This window comes from Microcaecilia unicolor, chromosome 2 (genome assembly GCF_901765095.1).
Source record: "Microcaecilia unicolor chromosome 2, aMicUni1.1, whole genome shotgun sequence".
Lineage (NCBI taxonomy): Eukaryota > Metazoa > Chordata > Amphibia > Gymnophiona > Siphonopidae > Microcaecilia > Microcaecilia unicolor.
The window spans coordinates 419,266,344-419,278,550 of record NC_044032.1 but is presented as its reverse complement, the minus strand read 5'-3'; the positions used below and the strand labels follow the sequence as shown (position 1 = coordinate 419,278,550).

The window sequence follows — 12,207 nt, the reverse complement described above, 5'->3', positions numbered from 1 at the left end:
AGGGGGTTTTGAATGGAAAGAAACGTCAATGTCTAAAAAGGACATTTTTATCTAGACCTGTTTCAGTCATGTCCAAGTTACCAAAAGTTGCTCTAATTGAGCAGCTGACCACTAGAGAGATTAAGGCATGACCCCTCTGTAATCTCCCACTGGTTGCTGCTGTCCTTCTTCCTCTCCCCTGAAAGTGAAACTGGGAAGGAAAACCAGGCTCTGTCAGCTGCAGGTTCCAAAGCTTAATGCAAGCTGCGTTTTTATTTTGTGTATTATTGTGCTGCTTTACATACATTTGCATGCTTCACATCTCATCTAACTTGTGCTGTGATAGACATCCCATTTTAAGCTGCGTTTTTGGCAAATAATGCAAGCTATTGCCAATTAGCATGTGCCATTATCCATGTGTTACTGACATAATGCAGTTTAGTAAATAGGGTTCATAGCTGGAAGAGAAGCTTGTATTTATATAAATGTTTTTGTGCCTCAATTTGCGACCTCTTAAATTGCCCTTCATATTTTCCAAAGGAAAGCTACTGTTTATTATGAGAATATCAATATCAAGAAAGATGAGAACAAGAAAGATCTCCTCTTCGTTCCAAGGTATCATGAAGTGGTAACTTTACAGGAAGAAAAGAAGGTAAAGTTATTATTTTGTATTTATTATGATATTATGGGGAGTGAAATACTGAGGTCACATGAGCAGAGCCAAAGAAAATGATCTGTAATATAAAACAAAGTACAGAATCTCGAGACAAGATGGCGGACGTAACGGATGTGTGATCCCGGAGCTCCTCAGAATCTTCTTTGTTTGACCCTAGCAATTTCTCTCCCCGACAATTTAGATGGGGAAAAGAAAGGGGAAAACGCTGGTGCCTACCTCCGTGGTACCAACGTCGACGCCAGTTTCTAGGCAATCAACACTGGAGAACTTTGGTATCGGGATCCTTGGCGAGTTGAATTCCACTTTAACGGTCTCAAACCCTTCGGGAGATGAGTGCAGCGCAGAGGGAGCGACGTTGAGTCCTCCCGCTTTCACCGTACCTCCACAACCCGGAAGTGATTCGCTAGCAGAGGGGCCACGGCAGCTTGAAACGACCTTTCCGTTGCTAGTGGAAGGAGGACCCACTGCTGGATTAACTTCGAGTTTAGGAGCAGCAAGACAGGGGCAGATGCGGGTTGCCACCCCTGTTACTCGAGGTTTGCCTCCCGAGAAATGTGGAGGACGAATAAGACCAGAATCGGTGACCATGGAAAGCCTATGGGACGCAATACAGGAGGTAAACGGAATGTTACTGCAGATGAATACCTCTATTAAGGGCGAGATAGGCGAATTAAAACAAACTACTCAAGAACTATCTTTAAATGTCCAAGAGCACAAGGAAAAGATTTCTAAGATGGAAGATGAGGTTAAACAATTAAAGAATCTAACTGTGACTTTGGTTAAGGATAAGGAAATTCAGGAAAGAAAATTAGAATACCTGGAAAATTCCACCCGAAAGAATAACTTGAGGTTGTTGAATTTCCCCAAATCTCCTATAATTTCAGCAGATGAAATGTTTAAAAAATATCTTGGTGAAATTTTGGGGATTCCGAAAGAGGGTTTTCCACCTATAACACGATTCCAATATATTACTGGAACCATGAAATTATTGAAAGAACAACCTCAGGCTACAGAAAATTTGAACTTGACTGAATTTCTTGAGACCTCTCTGGAATCAATCACAGAGAGAACAACATTGCTTGTGACTTTTACTCTTGAACCTGATAGACATAATATACTTAGATTATATTTTCGCCATTTAAATGATCTTTTTTTGGGGCAAAAAATACAGATTTTTCCAGACTTAGCTAGGAATACACAAAAGAAAAGAAAGGAATTTTTGCTTTATAAAACTAGAGTTTTACAATTGGGTGCTACTTTTCTTTTGAAATTCCCATGCAAATGTCACATAATGTTTGGTCTAAATAATTATATATTTTTTTCCCCTCAAAAATTATTACAATTTATTTCATCTAAAGAAAATGTTCAGGTGCCTAATGTGTTGCCTTCCTAAATAATGCGTTGATACGTTGGCTGTGGATATCAACTATGTCCTTTCCGTTGTGAATAATTGGCTTATTTTTATAAGCCTTTTTTTTTTTTTTTTTCTCTTTCCTTTTTTTTTATTACCTAGTATCTTGTCTCAACTTATTGTGGACTAATATTAATTTGTTATTCTTTACTTGGAACCTGTTTAGGTAATGAGTAATCAATTTTTTCTTGTTATTAGCTTATTTCTGATGTTTCTCGAATTTATGTCATGAGATGTAAATTTAAAAATTATAAATAAAGAAGATAAAAAAAAAAACAAAGTACAGAATCAAGGAATAAAAAAAATTAGCATTGCCATCTCTTTCATTGAGTTTACTTCAAAATCTACTATGATTTAAGAAAGCATACATTATTCTAATAAGTTATTCTCTGTAATTATATTTTGGCACGATTCATTTTTGTTTTAATTTATATTCTTCAGCTTGCAAAAACGGCTGAATTTCTTCATATGCATATGAGGGAGTTAAACTGAAAAATATAACCCAGTGTCCTTTTTTGGGTAGTACTTAAATTTATATAGATTAAAGTTAATCTACATTTGCATACTTTTCAGCAAAACAAGATGAAAGTAACTATATTAGATGTTTTCTATATTATTTTCCAGCTGATATAATAAATGGCTTGTGGTTTGGTTAGTTGTACTGACAAATGGGAAGCTAAAGAGGCCTTTTTCCAATGTGTGGGAAGCAGTTACCACATGAATTAGCACATGGTAGCTGTTAATGCCTCGGTAACCATTTCTGTGCTGGCCTGACAGTGAGGGGCATTTTCATTATGACATCTAAGTCCAACTCTGAATGTCTAAAGTGGGGAATATAGCCATTTTCTAAACAGAAAAATGTCTGTTTTTTTGAAAATGGCTATTTGCTAGAGGTTCTTATGCTCTGTGCATTTATCTTTTTGATTCATTAAAAAAAATGTCCAAGTGAAAAATGCACAAAATCAAGCCATTCCATATCATCAAGCTGATCAATCCATAGACTGGTGGGTTGTGTCCATCTACCAGCAGGTGGAGATAGAGAGCAAACTTTTGCCTCCCTATATGTGGTCATGTGCTGCCGGAAACTCCTCAGTATGTTCTCTATCTCAGCAGGTGGTGGTCACACACAGCAGCAGCTCTGGCTAGGCCTCCAAGCCTAATTTTTAGGTTTTGTTGAGTGCCTGGGGTTGAGGGCTCTTTTGAGCAAGTGCAAACCTGGTGGTGCCAGGTCCCTCCTTTTCTCCCCCCTCCCGCTGGCTCCGTTAAAAAAAAAAAAAAAAAATTTTGAACGTCCTTAAAGGCGTTTATTTCGACGTTTATTTAAGCGTCTATTGCAGCTACTCACTGGGACACCAGGTCGTTACAGCTCGGAGCGGACAGCAGGTAATTTTTACCTTTTTATAGCGGGCAGGGGGTTCCCCGATTCTTCTCCTCGTGGCATATGGCGTCGGAGGGCGAGGGCGCAAAGGGTCGCTCCCCGGATCGCTGGAGCGCTTCTAGAGGGGATGCGGGGGTCTTCAAGTCTGATTCGCCCTTGTTGGGTGACAGTTTCGTGACCGACGTATGTCCCGGTCCTTCCTCCGGCGTGGCGGTTTTTCCCGCCATAAACGCCCATCCCCCGCTCCTCGCCTCCGCCATCTTGGCCGGCCACGCGGCTCGGACGGCTTCTTCTTGGGCCGCCCTTGAGGTTGGAGACATTAATGCCATGAACGCCCTTAATTTGGGCGACGGCACAAAAGCGGCTAAAGTTAAGAGCCGCTCTTCCCGCGCGGCTCCTTCGCGGAGTGTCGCGCCGGACGCCATCTTGGATGCGCAGCATGTCTCTCCCCCGCTCTTGCGAGCGCCGGTTGAGGGTGCGTCTAGGGCTGTTGCCCAGGCTGCGGAAGTGCACAGTCTGGGGGGTTTCTCCCCCGAGTTTGTTTTGCTGCTGCATCAGGCCTTCCTCATGCACAACGCTGCCCCTGCTCCCTCGTCTGGTAAAGAGGTTGAGGTTCCCAGAGGCAAACGCCCTCGGGTTGATTCCCAGGCCTTGGAGGAATTTGTCTCCTCCGATGTAGATGAGGGCAGCGTGTCTGAGGTCTCCCAACGGTCCTTTGCGGATTCCTTGGAGGAGACGGATCCCCGCTCGGTTGGAGCGGATGACCCCTCTGCAGCGCGGCTTTTTATCCCAGAGGATTTGCCCAACCTGTTGCTACAGGCCATGGACACTTTGAAGATTTCCTCTCCGGAGGACGTCTCTCCCTCAGCCCCTGTTGGCTCTGCCATTATGCTGGGGACGAAGCGCCCGCCTAGAACCTTCCACGTGCATGATGCTATGCACACCTTAATTTCGGCTCAATGGGATGTCCCAGAAGCGAGCCTTAAAGTGGCTAGGGCTATGTCCCGCCTCTATCCTTTGGCTGTGAGTGAACGTGAGGCCTATCTGTGGCCTACCGTAGATTCTTTAATCACTGCGGTGACTAAGAAAACGGCGTTGCCGGTGGAAGGTGGCACGGCCCTAAAGGACGCCCAAGACAGAAGATTGGAGGCGGCCTTAAGGTCGTCCTACGAGGCTACTGCTTTAAATCTGCAGGCCTCAGTTTGCGGTTCCTATGTGGCCAGGGCGTGCCTGACTATGGTGCGGCGGGCTTCCCCCTCGGATTCTTCCTTGAGGGATGATTGGCCGGCCCTGGAATCGGGCTTGGCCTATTTGGCAGACTTGCTGTATGATGTCTTGAGAGCCTCAGCTAAAGGCATGGCTCAGACAATCTCTGCGCGGCGGTGGCTTTGGCTGAAGCATTGGTCTGCTGACCACGCCTCTAAATCCCGCCTGGCTAGATTGCCTTTTAAAGGCAAGCTGCTCTTTGGGGTCGAGCTGGACAAAATCGTGACCGATCTCGGCACGTCTAAGGGCAAGAGGTTGCCAGAGGTCAGGGCTCGAGCTAGTGCTCGCCCCGGTACCTCCAGAGGACGGTTTCAGGAAGCCCGTCGGTACCGCCCGGGCAGGTCGGGCTCTTCTGCCTCCTCTTCCTTTAAGAGGACCTTCTCCCCCAAGCAGCGTTCCTTTCGCAGAGACCGCCGTCCCGGAGGTGCTCCCTCCGGTCCTCCCCCAGGGTCTCGTACCCAATGACGGGGTCTTGGTCCACGCCCCAGTGCAGATTGGAGGACGGCTGTCCTCGTTTCTGGGCGAGTGGACCACAATAACTTCAGACGCTTGGGTGCTGGAAGTCATCAGAGACGGCTACAAGCTAGAGTTCTGCCGACCCTTAAGAGACGGGTTTGTACTCTCTCCCTGCAAGTCTCCGGTCAAAGCTGTGGCAGTGCAGCAGACCTTGGACAATCTCATCCGCCTGGGGGCGGTCGTTCCGGTGCCAGAAAATCAGCTTGGCAAGGGACGTTACTCCATTTACTTTGTGGTACCAAAGAAAGGAGGTTCTGTCCGGCCTATCCTCGACCTCAAGGGGGTCAATCGGGCCTTGAAAGTTCGGCACTTTCGCATGGAGACTCTCCGCTCTGTTATAGCGGCAGTGAAGGCAGGGGAGTACCTGGCATCCTTGGACATCAAGGAAGCGTACTTGCATATTCCCATCTGGCCTCCTCATCAACGCTTCCTGCGTTTTGCAGTACTGGGCCGACACTTCCAGTTCAGAGCCCTCCCATTCGGGTTGGCTACTGCTCCGCGGACCTTCTCCAAAGTAATGGTGGTCATCGCGGCCTTCCTGAGGAAGGAAGGAGTACAAGTCCATCCTTATCTGGACGACTGGTTGATCCGAGCCCCCTCTTATGCAGAGTGCGGCAAAGCTGTGAACCGGGTGGTTGCTCTTTTGAGCTCCCTGGGATGGATCATCAACTGGGAGAAAAGCCAGCTGCGCCCCACTCAGTCCCTGGAGTATCTGGGAGTTCGATTCGACACCCAAGTGGGCAGAGTGTTCCTGCCAGACAATCGGATTGTCAAGCTTCAGGCTCAGGTGAACCAGTTCCTAGTAGCCTCTCCTCTTCGGGCTTGGGACTATGTGCAGCTGTTGGGCTCTATGACGGCCACGATGGAAGTAGTGCCCTGGGCCAGGGCTCATATGAGACCACTTCAACACTCTCTGCTGCAGCGCTGGACTCCGATGTCGGAGGATTATGCTGTGCGACTTCCCTTGGACCCAGCAGTGCGCAAGGCGCTGAGCTGGTGGATGCAGACAGACAAATTGTCTGCGGGAATGCCTCTGGTGACCCCAGAGTGGATTGTCGTCACGACGGACGCCTCTTTGTCGGGCTGGGGAGCCCACTGCTTGGGAAGGACAGCGCAGGGGCTCTGGTCTCCTGCAGAGGCAAAGTGGTCTATCAACCTCCTGGAACTCAGAGCCATTCGGTTGGCGCTTTTGGAGTTCATCCCGGTACTGGTGTGGAAGCCTGTACGGGTCCTGTCGGACAATGCCACGGCTGTGGCCTATGTCAACCGCCAGGGAGGTACCAAGAGCGCCCCTCTAGCCAAGGAGGCTATGAATCTATGCCAGTGGGCGGAAGCGAACCTGGAGCAGCTTTCAGCGGCCCACATTGCCGGAGTCATGAATGTCAAGGCGGACTTTCTCAGTCGCCATACCTTGGAGCCCGGAGAGTGGCAGCTATCTGCTCAGGCGTTCTTGGACATCACGAAGCGCTGGGGCCAGCCGAGCCTAGATCTGATGGCGTCATCGGCCAATTGCCAAGTGCCGCGCTTCTTCAGCAGAGGACGGGACCCTCGATCCCTGGGAGTAGATGCTCTTCTCCAACAGTGGCCGACACAAGAGCTTCTCTATGTGTTCCCGCCCTGGCCCATGTTGGGCAGGGTGCTAGACCGGGTGGCAAAGCATCCCGGCAGGGTAATCCTGGTGGGTCCGGATTGGCCCAGACGTCCCTGGTATGCGGACTTGATCAGGCTCTCAGTCGACGATCCTCTGCGACTGCCAGTGGAGCAGGGCCTGTTACATCAGGGTCCCGTGGTGATGGAGGATCCCTCCCCCTTTGGTCTTACGGCCTGGCTATTGAGCGGCAGCGTCTGAGGAAGAAGGGCTTCTCAGACAAGGTCATCGCCACTATGCTGAGAGCGAGGAAGCGCTCTACTTCTACTGCTTACGCCAGGGTTTGGCGTATCTTTGCAGCGTGGTGTGAAGCAGGCTCACTTTCTCCCTTCACTGCTCCAATTTCTTCAGTGTTGGCGTTCCTGCAAGAAGGTCTAGAGAAAGGCCTGTCGCTCAGTTCCCTTAAAGTCCAGGTAGCGGCTCTGGCTTGCTTCAGGGGCCGCCTGAAGGGTGTTTCCCTGGCTTCGCAGCCAGATGTGGTGCGCTTTCTCAAGGGAGTTAATCACCTGCGCCCTCCTCTGCACTCAGTGGTGCCTGCGTGGAATCTCAACCTGGTGCTAAGAGCATTGCAGAAGCCGCCTTTTGAACCCTTGTCGAGGGCATCTCTGAAAGACCTGACGTTGAAAGCAGTCTTTTTGGTGGCTATCTCTTCAGCCAGAAGAGTTTCCGAGCTCCAGGCGCTCTCTTGTCGAGAGCCTTTTCTGCAGTTCACTGAGGCAGGAGTGACTATTCGCACAGTGCCTTCCTTCCTGCCCAAGATTGTTTCTCGATTCCATGTGAATCAGCAGCTCTGTCTCCCTTCCTTTCGTAGGGAGGACTACCCAGAGGAATACTCTGCTCTTAAATATCTGGATGTGAGACGAGTCATCATCAAATACTTGGAAGTGACCAATGATTTCCGGAAGTCAGATCATCTGTTTGTCCTGTGTGCAGGTCCTCGTAAGGGTCTGCAGGCTGCTAAGCCTACAGTGGCAAGATGGGTCAAGGAAGCCATTGCAGCGGCTTATGTGGCCGCGGGGAAGGTGCCGCCTATCCAGCTGAAGGCTCACTCCACAAGAGCTCAGGCGGCCTCGATGGCAGAGGCCGGATCCGTCTCCTTGGAAGAGATATGCAAGGCGGCAACTTTGGCTTCGGCTCATACATTCTCCAAGCATTACCGTTTGACTGTGGCTGCACGGGCGGAGGCCCGGTTTGGAGCTTCAGTGTTGAGGTCAGGGATTTCAATGTCCCGCCCTGGGTGAGTACTGCTTCGGTACATCCCACCAGTCTATGGATTGATCAGCTTGATGATATGGAAGGTAAAATTATGTATAATCATACCTGATAATTTTCTTTCCATTAATCATAGCTGATCAATCCATAGCCCCTCCCAGATATCTGTATTGTTTATATTCTGGTTGCATTTCAGGTTCAAGTTTAGTCTTCAGTTACTTCAGAAAGACTTCGTGTTCAAGTTTTTTCACTTGGATTCTTCAAGAGTTAAGACGAGTTTGTGTTACAGTGAGCTGCTGCATTCCTCTCCCCTCCGTTTTCGGGGCTGGATTGAGACTTAAAATTCTGCCGGCACTCCCTCCCGCTTCGTGCGGCTGTAGGGCAGCTTTGTACCCTTCCCGCTGCGGCGGTGTTAGGGTCAGTCAGCTCCTCCCGCGGTTGCGGTTGCAGGATAAGCCAGATCCCCCCGCATCGGCGGGTGTGGTGTCCCTCCCCCGCTCCGCGGGGATGAGCTGGACGGATTCCCCTCCCCCACTTGTGTGGGGATGAGCTGGGTTAATTCCCCTCCCCCGTTTCGGCGGTGGTGAGCTGGGCAGAGTGTCCCTTCGTGGGTGTAATTCTCTAAGTGCTGAGTCCTGCGGATGGAGCTTTGATATCGACATACTGAGGAGTTTCCGGCAGCACATGACCACATATAGGGAGGCAAAAGTTTGCTCTCTATCTCCACCTGCTGGTAGATGGACACAACCCACCAGTCTATGGATTGATCAGCTATGATTAATGGAAAGAAAATTATCAGGTATGATTATACATAATTTTACCTTGGGTTGTAGGAAGAGCCAGTATTCTTAGTAGATTGGCCACACAGACATCCCAGGAGAGCAATGAGGCACTGCAGTGGACATCAACAGACTGTCATTTTATTGCAGTTAAACACTAGCCTATGCCTCCTCAAACAGTCAGTTATTTTAGCAAAGCAAAGCTGAAAATGACTCAGGTCTGGGGATGTAGGAGAAGTATAAAAGGCCAGTAGTATGTCATCTGCATAAAAGTGGGCGCTAATCTTGTATTCCTGAATTAGGGTTTCCAAGGGACTTGTGAAAAGGTTAAATAATACGGGTGACAAAATAGAGCCCTGGGAAACCCATATGTGTATAGATGACTTTTGAACTGGAACTGTCAACAAAAAGGAGCAATTAGACAGAAATGATTTCAACCATTGAAAAACCTGTGCTTGAATTTTAGGGTTACCCTCCTTGCAAGCAACCACAATGGGGCAAATTTTCAAAAGAGAAAAAGGTCCAAAAAGTGGCATAAAACTGCTTTTGGATGTTTTTCTCACAAAAACGTTCATATTGGTATTTTCAAAACCAATTTTTAGATGCTTTTCTATGAAGTCCATCAGAAGTGTGTTCAAATCACAAGGGGGTGTGTCAGGGGCATGTTAAGGGTGGAATCTGGGCGTTCCTGGCACTTGGATGTTTTTCAGCCATAATGGAACAAAACCAAACCATCCAGGACAAAAACTAAGACGTTTTGAACTAGACCTGTTTTTATAGCGTATAAGGTACAAAAAGGTGCCCTAAATGATCAGATGACCTCTGGTGGGAATCAGGGATGACCTCCCTTTATTTCTCTAGTGGTCACTGACCCCTCCCACCCCCCAAAATGTGATTAAAAACATTACTTACCAGCCTATATGCCAGCCTCAGATGTTATACTCAGGTCCCTGGAGTTGTCTAGTGGTGGGTGCAGTGCATTGCAGGACAGGTGGACCCAGGCCCATACTTCCCCCTATCTGTTAAATTTGTGGTGGAAACTGTGAGCCCTCCAAAACTCACCAGAAACCCACTGTACCCACATATAGATGCTCCCTTCACCCATAAGGGCTATTGTAGTGGTGTATAGTTGGGGGTAGTGGGTTTTGGGTGGGGGTTTGGGAGGCTCAGCAGACAAGGTAAGGGAGCAATGGTGAGATGTGTACCTGGGAGCATTTATTTGAAGTCCACTGCCGTGTCTCCTAGTGTGCCCCATCACTCTCCTGGGATGTCTGTGTCCAGTCTACTAAGAATACTGTCTCCTCCTACATCCCAATGACTTGATTTTGTGCGTTTTTCACGTGGAATTTTTTTTAATGGCCCAAAAAGATAAACACACAGAGCACAAAAATGTCTAGCAAATAGCTATTAAAAAAAAAAAAAAAGACACTTTTCTGTTTTGAAAATGGCTATATTCCCCACTTAAAATGTCCAAAGTTCGACTTAGACGTCATATCAAAAATGCCCCCCTGTATAAGTTAAACAGTTATTTGTAGAATAGTGCTTAGGCAGAATACTGGCATTTACAGGCATTTGTGCACATACACACATATATGTCATTCTCTGAGGGCAAGCAGCACAATGAATTCTCACATATGGGTGATGTCATCCAACGGAGCCCTGGTGTGGATGCTACCTAGAGTTCAAAAAAAATCTCAAAGCCTTTGTCGGCGTCACACTACACATGCAAGGGTGCCTTTCTGCCCGATGTGAGCATTCAGGACCAGCAGCCTTAGTTTTTCTGTAGAACTGAACAGTTGAGTTTGCTGGCTGTCCTCAGTGTATATTTTTTTCTCCTTCTCTGGTACCTTCCATTGAGGTATGTGGGACCTTTTTTTTCTTCCTTATTCTTATTTTGTAACCCCTTTTAATGTTTAGTGTTTTATTTTATTTGCACATCTCTCTCAGCCCTCAGGCCTGAGCACTGATGGGGGACTTCCCCTATTTTTTCTAAAAAAAATATTTCATTTGATTTCACTTCAGTTGTTTTTGTTCTGATGTCCCTTAAAACTCCCAATGGTTTTAAGAACTGTACTAGGTGTAGCAAAACCATATCTGTGACCGATACCCACAATTGGTTTTTGCTGTGCCTAGGACCTGACATTACAGCCTCTGTCAACTATGTTCTAAAATACAGAAAAGGACACAAAAGAGTAGAGATGCCCAGCATGAGAAGCTTTTTGACACTGGTATTGGACGCATTAGTCCCTATTTCTTGTGGAGCTGCACCAGACATTGGGGTGTGCTGACGTCCGGGAAGTCTCCCCATGCCTCAACATTGGGTGCCAATAGGCCCCATTAGACCGACCTGCAATGGACCCGACATTGAGGACTCGTCAGGTTTCAGTATCATCCTCGTTGGCACCAAGGCATCCCGATGTAGTGCATCAAGGAACGGTAAAGCACCGGCGTTGATCACCTTTGAGACACAGTGCCAGGAGCTCTGGGTTAATTACACTGCTGGTACCTGAGAAGCATTGGCGCCAAGATGATTGCTCCTCCTCCTTGAAGTTGGTGCCTATGCACCAGTCTCCTCAATGCCAGGACCAGCCTTACATTTTGGCTTTGGCATCTTCACAGGCCAACACTGATCTAACACTGACCCTATCTTTACCAATGCCTGCCCCTCAGGAACAGCTTTGGGCCATGTTTCAGGAGGAGTTGGAGTGGATCTTGGCTCGGTGTGATGCCAAGGTCTCAAGGGTGTCAATGCCAGTCATGGCTCTACACCAAGCAATCCTCAAGTCCCATGCATTGTCTGTTGTCCGTTCACCAATACTATTGCCTAGACGGGCACAGGTGTTGGCCTCGGAAGAGGCAGTGGTCCTCTCCAACCCTTTGGGAGAGAAAACTTCCCCAGTGTCCAAAACAGGATCTGTCCCATGACATTAGACTAGTCGTCTGAGGCAGATACAGCCTGCGTGCTCAGGAGGAGTCTCATTTAGTCTTGCTGAGTCTCATTCAAACTGTTCCTGGGTGTCTGATATTGAACCAGAGGAGTCTTCAGAGGAGGGCTCCCTTGGTCTATCATCAGACTCCTCCCCACCTCAGGAAAGGAGAAGGTTCCCACCAGAGGGACTGTCCCTCAGGTTTTTAAGTCCCGAAAATGGTTAAGACCATTCTGTTTGATTTGAAGGTTGAGAACAAGCCCAGGGCTGAAATTTTGGACATCCTCAACTGAGAAGATCCTCCTAAGGAGGATGTGAAGGTGCCTGTGCTTGGCATCCTGTGGCAGGCACAGATGACTGGGAGACAACTCCCTCTGTGCAGCCAGTTCCTTAGAAGGCTGACTCTATGTATAGA

The 12,207-nt window shown here is 48.1% G+C and overlaps 1 protein-coding gene across 1 annotated transcript in view; it reads left to right on the top strand.

The window, feature by feature from the left end:
• The window catches only part of STPG2 (sperm tail PG-rich repeat containing 2), an 873,622-nt gene that overhangs the window by 158,474 nt on the left and 702,941 nt on the right, over positions 1-12,207 (top strand). Inside the window, exon 6 of the mRNA XM_030190712.1 lies at positions 520-631. Coding sequence (XP_030046572.1) covers positions 520-631 — 112 coding nt within the window. The remainder of the gene's footprint in view (positions 1-519; positions 632-12,207) is intronic.